This window comes from Daldinia childiae (genome assembly GCF_008694065.1).
Source record: "Daldinia childiae strain JS-1345 chromosome Unknown Scaffold5, whole genome shotgun sequence".
Lineage (NCBI taxonomy): Eukaryota > Fungi > Ascomycota > Sordariomycetes > Xylariales > Hypoxylaceae > Daldinia > Daldinia childiae.
In genome coordinates, this window is record NW_022984646.1 from 234,604 (window position 1) to 248,336 (window position 13,733).

Consider the following 13,733-nt stretch of genomic DNA (forward strand, 5'->3'; position numbering starts at 1 on the left):
GCAGATCGTTGGATGGGGTCAGGCATACTAAGATTCATCCGAAAGTTGTTATTAAGATGAGTACCTAGGTACCAGGTATGAAATAGTATAAATTAGGTATCTAAGGATTTAAGACGAGCAAATATTAAAATATTCATCAGAATTTAGTGTATGTTTAGCTATTTAGAGAGAGAGTTGTGAAGAAGTCTGAGATTATGTGATTTCTAGGAGTGATGGGTGGATTTCGTTCTAGCCCGAAGAACTCTAGAGCTGAGAAGTTATGTAATCCATCGTAGAGTGGACCACTTCATCACAATGAGAATATGGCAATACTTGGATAGCTATCTTAATATGACCTTCCTTATCCAATTTTGCGTAGTTTATTGAAGTTATTCGATTATAGTCATTAATGAGGTTCTGCCTCGCAACTGTATCTTTATAAGAGACATCGTCTTCGAAGGCATTATCATAAAATAAATTTGACAATTATTTAATATTTATAGTTAGTAATATTCAGCCGAAAACCAAGCTTAGTATTACCAAGAAGTTCAATTCTCGATTATTAAGATGTATTGCTCCAAGTCTTCGGTAGTTCCTTGTTAGAATTCGGTAGTCCCACAAATGTTCGGAAGATAGTGGGTCTCTTCGGCGGTTGGTAATCCCCCCTTTAACTCGGGACCCTGCCGAAGAGAGTGGTAACGTATTATATAGCAGAACGACCTTAGCTATTCTTATTACTTACCATAGGAATAGCTTTTGATGTAAGTTCCTTTGCACGCTAATTTATCTCGTCTATCCTTTGTGTGTTCGTTATGATATCTTGATCTGCCCAACATTACTTTATTATATGTGTTAGCCCCAGATCTTGCACCTGATAATAGAAACAAAAAGATGAGCAACGGAGAAAAGATATCGATTGAAGATCTTACTTCACCCCAAAATGGCCAAGTAATGGTACCTGAGGAGAAATACGAGGAGCCCGAGGAGCGACTTAGCCCTACGGCCACATTCTTGCTCGTTCTATCTTTGACGGTAAGAACCCCTTTACCCGAGCGAATTAAGCAAGTGGGATCGCTTACATTATAAAAGGTATCTACTTTCACTTCATTGCCGCTATCGAGCAGGTATGGCACTATCTACTATGGAAGGCCTTATTGCAAAAATCAGAAAATTTAACTCAGCCTCCAGACGATTGTCGCAACTGCAGTACCAACTATAGCCAAATCATTCCAAGCTACGGAACTGGAATATGCTTGGATAGGGACAGCATATCTCCTGCCAGCAGCCGGTACGTCGTTAGCTTAGGTGCTTTAGTCCTTACGAGTTAACAACTGATTGATTCATCTCGTAGCTGCTACTCCACCTTGGGGGAAAATTAGTGACATTTTCGGTCGCAAACCTATCCTACTCACGGCTATCATCGTATTTCTCATTGGCTCTCTCGTAGGAGCGTTTGCGAATAATATGAACACGCTCATCGCAGGCAGAGTAATACAGGGAATCGGTGGTGGGGGGATATTGGGATTGTCGGTAACCATCGTAGGGGATGTTTTTAGTCCTCGGTATATACTTCTCTTTATCTGGTTGATAATTAAGCTGACATCTCGGCAGTGATCGAAGCAAGTACTACGGTATACTAGGTGTGACTTGGGGATTGGCGTGTGGCCTAGGCCCCGTCGTCGGCGGTGCTTTTGCTGAGTTCGTATCTTGGAGGTGGTGCTTCTGGATCAACTGTAAGTCCCGTAGGAAACTACCGTGAAGGCACCTAGGCTAATTTACCTAAAGTACCAATTGCTGGCCTAGCTGGCGTATTCGTATGCTTCTTCCTCAAGGTTCATACGCCTAAGACTCCTATCATTGAAGGACTTCTTGCGATGGACTGGCTTGGCACGATAACAATTGTAGGTGCCACCGTGATGTTCCTACTGGGAATTGGCTACGGAGGGGCAGCCAAACCATGGGACTCTCCCGTCGTAATCTGCCTTATAATCTTCGGAGTCGTGACAGTTGGCTTATATGTCCTCATTGAGTGGAAAGTGGCCAGATACCCAATTACTCCACTCAGGCTTTTTCAGTCGACTTCTAATATCGCTTCCTTCGGAATTGCATATATTCACGGCGCAATCTTTATCGCACACCTTTACTACCTTCCTCTCTACTTCCAGGCCGTCCTTGGTGCGAGTCCGATCATGTCGGGTGTTTATCTCCTACCAGTTGCTGTCACACTATGTGTGGTATCGAGCCTGACAGGTGTCTATATAAGCAAGTCAGGTAGATATCGACCACCAATCTACTTAGGGTTTGTCTTGATGATCCTAGGAACTGGCCTTTATATCAATCTCCAGGATTATCCATCATGGCCACGCATTATTATCTACCAGATTATAGCAGGTATCGGCATCGGTCCTATTTTCCAGGCCCCTATTGTGGCAGTGTTCAGCCTTACGAAGCCTGCAGACATTGCAAGTGCGGCAGCAACACTGCTTTTCATGCGCGATATTGCAACAGCTATGTCAATCGTTTTCGGAGGAGTTATTTTTCAGAATCGTATGGCGGCACAGTTAGGAGAGATTGTCGCAGCTCTTCCATCTGATAAAGCCACACAAATAATTGGGGGTGAAGCCTCCGGTGCACTAAGTATTATCCCAACTCTGCCACATGATCAAAGACAGGTGGTAGTTGGAGTATATAACGAGAGTCTTCGGGCTGAATGGATTTTCTATACTGCACTTGGAGTTGTCGGAATGTTTTTGAGCTTGCTTATCAGTAAACAAGTATTGTCTAGGGAACACAAAATCCACAAGACGGGGTTAGAAACACAAGAAGCAGCTCGATTGGAGGAGGCTGAAAAGAAAAAGCTCAATGTGAATATATAACTTTAGGTACGATATGAAGTCCCTTGGGCGTTTGTCAGGGGTAAAGGGGACCTACGTATCCGATTCAGGGGTCGGTTGAAGCTCGGAACAAGGCAAAAGCTGAAAGTGGGAAGATGCGGTCAGCTTAATTCAGCTGGTCTCCACTACTTCGTCATCGCAACTTTATTTTTTTCTATTATATTTATTATCTGCTTCATCTTTTCTTCAATTCTTTCGTAAATATAGGAATTGACGAATAATGGAGCTTTATTTGTGTCGAATTATCTACCGAGTAGCACTTTAACCGAATGCCGTTTCCATCGAATAATACCAATCTCATCGCGAAGTGTACAAACACGATCCTCTGCTACCTGCGAGCTGTACCTCTCTGGGGTGTCGCTCTAATCATACTACTCCTCGGATTCCTTCGGACGCAATTTGTAACTACTACTACTAGCAGTAGAATATCGGGATCGAACGGAATACCTAAAAAATAACCACAATGGCGTCTGCTGCCGGCGCAGCTAATAGAGTGCTGAGAGTCACTGGACCGATACTCCTACCGGCTGTCGCTTATGGTGTCTACAAAGGGAACGTGATGGCAATGCTTCAGTCTTTCTTTACAGGCCCCGGTAGGACGAGTCGTGTTATAGCTCTAGTAATCGTACTTGTGAATTGGAAAAGCCTACCTTTTGCGTGGACTGTAAGTAATCCCTAGGCTGGTCGTCCTATATCCATGGAAAGACATTTACTAAAAGAAATGCTCATAGTTCCGCGTTTTCGGCGCCATGATAACGCACATAGGTCTTAGACGCTTTCATACACACACTCCCGACCAACTCTTCCACCCAATAATCACGCCATCTCATGTTTCGCTGCTCGAAGTCGATTATAATATCCACAAGTCTAACTCGACCTACTTCGCCGACCTTGACGTCAGCCGTTCTCAACTAGTCTCCCACTTATTCGCGCGCGGCTGTCGCGAGCTTGCAAATAATACCTCAACACGTCTTGTGATAGATCCATCAGACCCTTCGAAACCGGCCAAGGGCAAATTCGGCGTTATGCTCGGTGCTGTGCAATGCAGCTTCAAGAAGGAGCTACAGCCGTATCAAAAATATGAGATGTGGTCTCGTGTCCTGAGTTGGGATCGCAAATGGCTTTACATTGTAACGCATTTTGTTGAGCATGGTGCCGTCAAACCGCGGTCTTGGGACGAGGGAAGCTTTGGCACGACAAGGAAAGACAAAGGGAAGGTTGAGGATTGGGAGAAGAAGATACATGCTACAGCCATTAGCAAGTATGTATTCAAGATCGGACGGTTAACAGTACATCCCGCTATCCTTATCGACGCCAGTGGAATGCTACCAGAGCGGCCTGACGGTTGGGTCACTACAGAGAACGGAATGGCGCCTCCATCTCATCTGATCACTGGTCATGCCGTTAGTGAAGCTGAAGCTAAGGAAGGACATGGCAACTGGGATTGGAAGCGAACGGAAGAATTACGTAAGAAAGGTTACGAGTTTGCAGCACATTTCGCGGCGCTAGATGGTTTACAAAGCCAATTTGATAGCGGTGAAGATGGGGCTCTTGGTAGATTTGGCCTCGCATGATTTATACCGCATCTACACACTAGACTTTTAATCTCACGATATATGCAACTGATCGTGTATTATACAGATTCGGAATTATATCCATAGACTCAGCCTTAGAAGAGTAAACATCGAAGACAATTACGAACTACCAATTGATTTTTAAGCCTCCCCGCCTGCTCTTATTGATTTAAGTATACACATGATCTGAAGACTACCATCAAAACGTTATATAAAAGAAGTTTACTATTAACCACACCATGCCATGCCAACCATTTATAGAGCTAAAGCAGCTATGGCCGCAGCAAAACCTAGACCGGCAACAGCTCGGTTACCGGCTCCGGGGGTCGCAGTTGGGGTCGAAGCCGCATCGGTAGCCGAGCCGATAACAGAGCCGATCGCAGACGTGGCAGCAGCGCTAGCACTCGATATGGCCGAAGAAACGGCAGCACCACCGGCGGCAGCCGCGACATTTGCGCAGATCTCTCCGGAAAGCTTTGTGGTATCTGTTTCTCTATTAGTCGTCGTATTCCTTTTGCCAAAAGTATTACACAGAAGCACTGGGTTAATTGTGATTTAGAATGTTCGAAAACAAGGGGTAAACATACCAACTAGTTCATCGGCACTACAAGAAGTCGACACGCAGGTAATAGCCTCCTTGGTCAGGTCGTCGATCTTGCTGCATTGGCACTTGTTGTCGGTGGTCGAGCAGCCAACCTTGGTCGAGGCGCTGTCTAAGCACGGCTTCGCGCAGGACGGAATCTGCGAGATAAGCTCTTGCAGACTCTCGGCGGTGACCGCGGCGGCGAAAAGAGCGATGGCGAGGGTCTTGAACTGCATTTTGAATATGTATCGATGTTTTATTTCCACGTAAAGGAGTGTATGTTCGTTTTCTTCGACCGGCGATGAAAATGTAACGAGTAGTCGACGTGGTAAAGTAGAATGAGCGTGTAAGTGAGGATGTTCAATAAGAAGAGACGGGCAAGAGAACAAACGTTTAGGGTAAACCAACTTCGATACTGAGGCGTCGCAGCTTTTTTATCTACATGGTACGTTTGATGAGATGTCCTGACATATGTACACTACCTACATACTAGGTAGTATCATTGAATGATACCCACCTCCATAAGATCCTACTAGTATACCTTGGCAGCCCTTGACTAACTTAGCGTATGGACACAATTACCAAGATCGGCCAGAGTTTATCTCATCATGGCCAAGCTTGAGGTTTTTCTGTATGGCTATATGACACCAGCAGGGTTTCTCCCCCGTTCTGTCCCAACAGAATCTTAGCTTCTCTCATTTTATGTAAAGAGATAGGTACCTACGGCGTGAGGGGTAATAGACAGGAGACATAAATAAGACAATGCGATACTCCTATATGACTCGATGTCTCGTCTAATGTGATAGCCTATTAACGGCAGTTCAGATTTCTTCGAGAACAAGAAGTTAAAAATGCGCCCCTTACCTGCAACATCTGCAGTTCCTTGCAGGGGAAAAGATATCCTTAGATATCACGGTTCTATTCAGCCCCCGTTTGATACTAGGGGTCCTTGTAATTTCATGCATTAGCTCAGGGGTATAGCTTTAGGAGGCCTAGTGTTATCCCAAGTAACAGCTCTATCCATGTCAGGTTTGAAACGGAAACTTTCTATTTTGCGGGGATCTCAGAAACGCTTCTTATTGATGGATAGGCGAGCTGGCGGACAGGCAGGATATATACATGGTTACCTAAGTACCTACCTAACCTATATAGCTGGTAGACGCAGTCGTAGTTCTTCTGCAGAGTCTTCGCACTTCAACAAGTCAACATGTCAGCACGTCAGCAGCTTTATCAAAATAAGTTTCGCTATAACCTCTCTACAAGGCTATACAAGGAACAAGGCGCCTTCTACATTACACAATTTACCATATCAAATCGAATAATTAATAATAGGAAATGTTTTACTTTACAACCATCAACATCATAAGTGGCGTGAACCACGGGTGCTTTACCTTAAAAAAGCCTTCGGGAACAAGGCTTAGATACAAAAGGGAAAATATTTTCAGCTGCTTGAATCATTCATAGCCAAATAGGAAGAGATTTCCATGGAATATTTATGTAGAAGCCAGCTGAAATGCGGGGGTTCGGGGTATATCGGTATGACAGGCGACGATGAATGGTTGCTAGTCATCGGCGAGGGCCGCTATGAATGTGATAGCCTTGAGAGTGAGGGTTGGGCTTCTCATCCTCATGGTTGCTCTTATAAATCGCAGCCTGACTTGTTTAGACGTCGTACACATTAGCAGCTGTACTCTTAACATAATATAGCTTCTAAGGAATCGAACGCAAATCCCTAACCTATTATATTAACCATGGGTCGTGATATGAAAGGAAATATCGCCATGACTAAGGCGCTTCCCCTGCCGCCTCCTCTCGTCCCAGTTCCCGACGATGCCGCCCTTCCCGGCGATGAGTTATGCTCGGCTTGTGCCGCATTAAAACTAACGGTCCGGCGCTTCGTCGTCTTCCCCGACGATCCCGAATACCAGAAGTGGACAGAAAGAGTCACCAAGCCCGTATATCACGCCTCTATCGCCGATATTCGGGGCCGTACTAACTGTCCTCTGTGCCGACTGCTTCTCGTAGCGCTTGGCAGCGAACGCGTCCCCAATGTCGACCGTCGCAACCGAGATGTGCATGTCGGTATTAGCTGGGGCGCTGACGGGCACGCGCCGTCGCTCGACGAACGATGGGCCACGCTCAGTGACATTCGTTCTATATGGCCTGAACTTATCGTCGAGGGCGGCAATCCTGCCGACATCGACATCGAGACGGTGAACATTTTCCCGCGGATCACCCTACTACTTAACGATGCGCCAGCCGACACACCTCCCGCCGCCTTCCCCTTCCTCCCACGCCCAGTGCGCCGCGACTATATCGACTTCGACCTCGTGCGCTACTGGTTAGCCATATGTGAGACGCGCCATCGTCGGGTATGCCAGTCCAAGCGCATCATGCGCGAGATGGACTGGGGCTCGCCTGTGATAGCCGTTCCAGACTTTCGCTGCATTGATCTCGAGCAGGACTGCCTTGTGCATATCCGCAGCGCGGACTCTGACCTGCGGTATGCTGCTCTTAGCTACGTCTGGGGCCAAGGTGGTACCGACGAGGACTTTTTCAAAACTCTGACTACGAATGTCATTGAACGCGAGACGCCCGGCTTCTTCGCCCGCAAGGAGAGCCAAGACCGCCTGCCGGCCACAATCCGCGATGCCATGACGGTGGCACGGAGACTAGGCCTGCGGTATATCTGGGTTGATAGCCTGTGCATCGTGCAGGACGGCAAAGGCGAGGATTGGCTTAAGGCCATTCAGAACATGGACTTAATATACGGCGCTGCCTACGTAGTCATATGTGCGGCAGGTAGCGCAAGTGCATTCGAGGGCATTAACGGTGTTGAGAAGAAGCGCGGATCACGTAGTAATGTGCGGAACATAGAGCAGATTGCTGACGGCTTTCGACTCGCCTATTGCGGGGACAGTGACACTGAACTAGAGGACTTTCCATATTATACCCGCGGGTGGACGTGAGTTTTCGTCGACCTTTCTACGAGGATGTCCTTTTCGTGCCGGCTAATTATTTCTCACAGTTACCAGGAGCAGCATTTCGGCAGCCGCGTCCTTATATTCACTGACCACTCCGTCAGTCTGCAATGTCGTTGCGAGGTGAACTTTTCAGAGGACACATTTGAGGATACAACAGAGATCAAAAAGCTGCCCAGGTCATCCTTCGCAGGCAACGACAACGATATTGGCAATATTGTCGAAGGCCACATTCAGAATTATTCAGAGCGCCACCTAACCAAAGCAACGGATATCTACCGTGCCTTTGCTGGCGTCGCGCGTCAAATCCGCCGTAACTTAAAGTCGGATCTATGCCACGGCTTACCAGCGCGCTTCTTTGATTGGTTTTTACTTTGGCAACCAGGAAAAGACGCTCCGCAGCGTCGGGCCGTCGCGCCGAGCTGGTCGTGGGCCGGGTGGCACGATTCTGCATGGTCGCGTATCTGGGACTGGTATACGCGCGACATGAAGGTCGTGCGGCACGGTATTAGGAAGCGCACTTGGATCATATGGTATCAACGTAAGGGACATGAGTCGACGAGTTGTGAACTCGTATGGAGACACCACAAGGATGATAAGGGGAGGGAGTTGAACTTTTACGGCGGGCCGATGCGCAAGAAGGAGCGCTTTGCTCTTGCCATTGATTGTTCGACCACTGAGCCGACTGCCCGGACGCTGACGGGAGATGGACTGCCGCAGTATACGGATGATATTCTTAGCGAAAACCCGGGGTCCGGACTTTTGCAGTTCTGGACCGTGTCAGCCACGTTCGAGCTGCGTCGGGTCGGGAAAGGCGACGATGGCGTCTACGGGCAGCGAGTCCCGAGACAAGAGATAGAAACTTCATCCGAATCCTCTGATAACAATAGCGATGATTATAGCTCCGACTTTAACTCCAACGAAGACGATAACGACGAAGATTATGAGTCTGATTCTGACGATGACAATGATGACGATGACGATGATTATGACTCTGAGTCTAGTAATGATGAAGATGACGATTTCGATCCTGATAAGCAACCCGGAATTAAGCTCATCATAGCTGGACAGTCGGGCCTTGCACTCGGCCGCATTTACGTGCCGACAAACTGGAGCGGGCTCTCCGAGCTCGATGCGTCCAACGACAGTCCATACCGACGCGAGTTCGTGGTTCTCTGCGAGGCTCGTGACGAGCGGGCGAAGAACTTTGACATTGTTGAAGAGGATGGCGGATGGCGCTATCGCGTTATGTTGGTAGATTCCAAGTGCGGTGGGCAGTACTTTGAGAAGGTATCGGTCGGGTCTATTGGCTTAGGAGACTTGAATGAGGCGGTTGGAGGACTGGCTTGGAAAGAGTTCATTCTCGGGTAAGTGAATTAGAAAAGGGGTTTGGAACTATGATTTTAGTGATAGTAGCATTCTACATCTGGATAGTTGTATGTAGAGAAAACAAATATGATAGGGAAGTAGGAGAGATTTAATATAAATGGAGACTAAATGATAAAATGGATAAATTAAAGGTCAATTTAGGTTATGTTGATTAGAAGAAAAAAGGGGGGGCCTGGCTTCTAGGTTAGTATTTAAGGTTTACTTCGTCCCGGATATTTATTATAACAACTAGGCTTAAGGTTTAACCTCTGATGCTTAGCTCTAAACTCTCCAGCCTCTCCCTTGTTATTGTAAGCGTGCAGATGTCGTTCAAATAAAGGTAGATAATTTAACGTCAATCACATCAAAAAACGTAAGCATCTTTTTTAATACTATCTTATAGGCTGACCTCAGTCGGTCTCCCAGTTTCGCTCTTACATAGAAATAGCGAGTACTTAGGTACCTGAGAATGATATGGCATAAGCACCTAGGTTGCACAGAATCTGTAAGTAGCATCATTTATAGGAAATGTTTGCAGGATCGAAAAGTTTTATTGTCAGAATTTAAATGCCTTCTAGAAAAGATACAGTACATTGATATTTACCTACCTTGTCTCCTTAACTAAACTTCGCCAATACCATAAACACAGAAATTATAAATATAAACTATTTAGAAGGGATATATGCAACCCCTATAGACCTAAAGACGTCTTTGTGTTTCTTTTAGGTGTTATAGCTGTTAGTTGAAGAATATGATCAATACTCGGAGCGCAACTCAGCTTACCAATACAGCATATATGCCAACAATGGTCCCGTCCTCTGGTGTAAGTATGTCAGAGAAATATTCGTCCTTAGGCAGCTGGTCGGTGCAAGAAGGAGGGAATTCAACAGCGCGGCCGCGGTTAGTATAGAAGAACTTGAATATCATTAGCATATACTCACCGCCTTATCTAAACGATATTAACTACCTAAGGTAGTGAACTACTTACCTTCAGGCCAAATATGAAACTAGGGTCTTCATAAAAAGCTTCCAAGCCTGTAATACGTTCACCGAGATCCGACTCAAGATCCATGTGATAAACCTCCGAGTTGAATAACCCCTCATCGGGGATTTGACCAAGTAGGATAGAAGCTCTACCCTGGATAGGACGGCTGAAGGAGAATTCGAGACCCCAAATATGAGTGCGGTCGGCGTACATACCAAGGTCTGTATTATCGACAACCCAGACTGTTATCCTAGTTAGTTGAGGGAGCTGTGTTCCATCTACTCCTCCAAAAGTAGAAGAGAAAAAGGTAAACTGTCTCTGTAGTCCTTTAGAAGTGTACTGTGGGGGCCGAAGAACGATAATTCCTTATGGGGAATTTCGCCATGCCAAATAGCAGTCTCTCGTAAGCTCAAAGGCTGATGATGGAGGGTTGAGGGGGAGCCCGGTGATGTATCCTTGCCACTTGAAATAGACAGTGAGACTAATTTCACGGCCTACGGAAATTATTAGAGAATGTATATCGTATCTGGGACTGAAATAACCTACATCAAATCCTCCTTTGAGATCTTGGGGTGGCAGGTGGGTAGGTAGAACAAGTACTCTCTGGGAAAGGTCATACCAATCCCCCACCCACATCGAGGGCTCTCCTACACTAGATAATATTCGAATGCCTCGAATTCCTTTGTTATCGAAGGCGATGTGAAACCCAATCAATGTCATCACCTGTTGGTATTCCTCCCAAGTAACATTGGCTCCATCATCAGTATTACAGTACCCGAATAGAGTGCTCTGACCGTTATCATACACAATTCGAATCCCAGAAATATACGTTTTATTCATAATCTTGACGGTCGACACGTAGATATTTTTCGGAGTGGTTCCTAGAGTGATCTTTCTCTCATACAGCGACCTGGCCCCAGACCTGTATTGTTCGGTCGGGGTGTGTAGGGTAGGTCCTGCCGTGACCCAGTGGTCGCTGTTCGGTATGCCATCAGGCTCGAATAGGCTGCGGATTTTTTTGCCATGGCATGAGTTGTAGCTCCGTCTACGATTAATGAGGTTACAGAGATGACGAGCTAAGGACCAAACCCGTTTCCTATTCGCCATACTTGGCAGGCCAGCTAATAATTTTGTTTTTTGGAAGAGCTGTCGCCAGTCTCTACCAGCTGAGTGAGTCATATTTGCTTCGAAGACGTATTCAAATTCTCTCCCTTCCCAGAAACGCGAGAGCCAAAATCCATCTGGTAAGACAAGAGATGCATATACCGGCGAGGCTAACCTAAGATTGACTACGTCTCTCGAGTCCATCCAAGTAAGAATCATGTGTAAGATTTCGGTTGGTAGCTTAGTTAAAGGATCACCTCCGGTTGAATAAATAGTAGGTATCTCGTAAGCAGCACTCGTGTCATTCCGAACATATAAATCGATGCTATCAGTGAATAGACGGCGTAGTTCGGGAATGTTCAGTGGATCATGTGTGTATATGTCCGTCTTAAGGTTAGCTAGAGCTAGGTCAGGTTCCTCTCCAGGACAGAATAAGTTAATATCCCTAGGAGGACCAATAAGGCCTTCATAGTCATGGCCCCAGTCGAGGGGGCCGTGTTTGTATGGCTGTGACCTACAAAGATCAAGAATGGCCTGGAGATCAAGACAACTCCCATAGATAGGACAAGCGACAGATAGAATTTCCAAGCAGGATGAGTGAAAAGGAAATCCCCATGCAGGTTGCGGTGCTAGAGGAGGATTTGGTGGATATTTGCCGCCAAATTTTGTAACCATGAGACGTATCCCAATGTCAGGTTCTTCATAATTGATGCCGGGGAGATCCGCATCGACGGAATCGTCCAGAGGTATAACATCCTCGAATTGTCGTCTTTCTCCAATCCCAGAGAGGCGGGCCTCATTCCAATTTTGCAATATGGTATATACTATAAAAGTGGTTAATTGGGTAGGCCTTGAGGCCACCGGGACACTCACTGACGCGAAACTTTTGCAACCAGATAACAGAGTGTAATATATCTTCCACCGGGGCACCGCAAAGGACGCAAGATACGGAAGTAATTGGCATATTGATGAAGTCTTCAAGTAAGGTAGGTACATAACATATCTAAGGTACCTAAATAAAAAACTAACTAGAATGCCTCAGCTTGCTTACATGCCCAAAAAGATATTTACCAAAGGAAAATGAGGGGATACTCAAGCAAGGGACCTAAACATGTCGGTGGAATTGAGCATCATGATTGGTTGGTCATTTTGTCTTCTAGTTCATAGAATAGAGGAATCAATACATCGTTTTTAATCTAAAAATACATTGGTAACCATTATAACTTATAATACGCATTGAATATAAAGAACCAGCTAAAAGGGAATGATAAAATCAACTATTTAAATATCTCTCCAATGACTCCGGATGCCACTTGCACTTATCTGCCAAACTAATCCTGCTTCTCGGCTTCTTTGGTACCCTTGCTAACCAGTACAACAATACTGCGAGTGCCACATTGATGACATTGTAAACGATAGTAACTCCCCACTGCCACCAGCGGTCCTGGAAGCGTACGCCGAATCTGGCCAGTAACGCATCAGCAGTGCTAGATACGCACACTCGACACCCTTCCATATCTTCAGCGTTCTCGACCAAAACCGTGGGTGGGTTGAGGTACGAGGCACAGGATTGGCCGGGTGTAGGATCTAGTTTATAGATGGCTATGTCGGAGCAGGTGATATTTACCCCTGAGAGGCCGGTCGCCATGATAGCAGACATGTAGTATGATAGTGGAGTCGCCCGGTACATGAAAATCCAGAATTTCTGGAGGGCGCTGGGAGGCACGAGAACTCTGTAAGTAGGTTAGTATAAGGCCCTTTGCGATGCAAGGAAAATGGCAATAGTTACCCAGAAAATATTAGCGACAGCATAAATAAGAGGTTTCCGTTGTTAATCCCAGCCGGAATGTTGGGCATTATGGTCATTAGCATTTGTGAGAGAGTCTGAAATAAAACAAGCATCGACCAAATCAACAGAAATATGAGACCACTACGGCTATTAAGCTCGTCCTGTGCGATCGCATTCTTCCAGAGGCCTAATGGGTAATACCACGATACGTACGCGATGACGCTAATGACAGTTTGTGATGCGAGCTCAACTATGATATTTGAGGCAAGAAATACGATCCACGAGTACGTTCGGGATTGGCGCTCTCGATTCTCATACAAGGTTCGACTGTTGTAGAATCGTTCCATTATAAGTTGTACATATGTTCCGAAAATTGTAGAAAATACGAAAAGAGAGAAGATCTGGTTTTGGATGTCTTGGGATGTTGTTCCCGAGGCCCAGAAGCTCACTCCGTTGACGAATGCCTAGGTAAATAC

The 13,733-nt window shown here is 46.1% G+C and overlaps 3 protein-coding genes across 4 annotated transcripts; 2 read left to right on the forward strand and 1 right to left on the reverse strand.

Annotated features, from left to right (window-relative positions):
• Positions 1-3,336: 3,336 nt before the first annotated feature.
• GL218_05231 (uncharacterized protein) lies at positions 3,337-4,447 on the forward strand (the record flags this gene model as incomplete). 2 transcript variants are annotated; one of them, XM_033581879.1, is made up of 2 exons in its annotated part: positions 3,337-3,537; positions 3,605-4,447. In XM_033581879.1, 2 exons carry the CDS (start codon positions 3,337-3,339, stop codon positions 4,445-4,447), a joined length of 1,044 nt encoding a protein of 347 aa, XP_033434906.1. The 2 variants fall into 2 exon arrangements, with proteins under 2 accessions (XP_033434906.1, XP_033434905.1); XM_033581880.1 differs by lacking the exon at positions 3,337-3,537 and having other exon boundaries at positions 3,623-4,447.
• A 255-nt stretch (positions 4,448-4,702) lies between these two features.
• Positions 4,703-5,266, reverse strand: GL218_05232 (putative cfem domain-containing protein; the record flags this gene model as incomplete). The annotated part of the gene is made up of 2 exons (XM_033581881.1): positions 4,703-4,932; positions 5,035-5,266. 2 exons carry the CDS (start codon positions 5,264-5,266, stop codon positions 4,703-4,705), a joined length of 462 nt encoding a protein of 153 aa, XP_033434418.1.
• Positions 5,267-6,781: 1,515 nt separating this feature from the next.
• On the forward strand, positions 6,782-9,382 carry GL218_05233 (uncharacterized protein; the record flags this gene model as incomplete). Its single annotated transcript, XM_033581882.1, has 2 exons — positions 6,782-7,995; positions 8,059-9,382. The coding sequence occupies 2 exons, from the start codon at positions 6,782-6,784 to the stop codon at positions 9,380-9,382; spliced, it is 2,538 nt and encodes an 845-aa protein (XP_033434419.1).
• Positions 9,383-13,733: the final 4,351 nt, after the last annotated feature.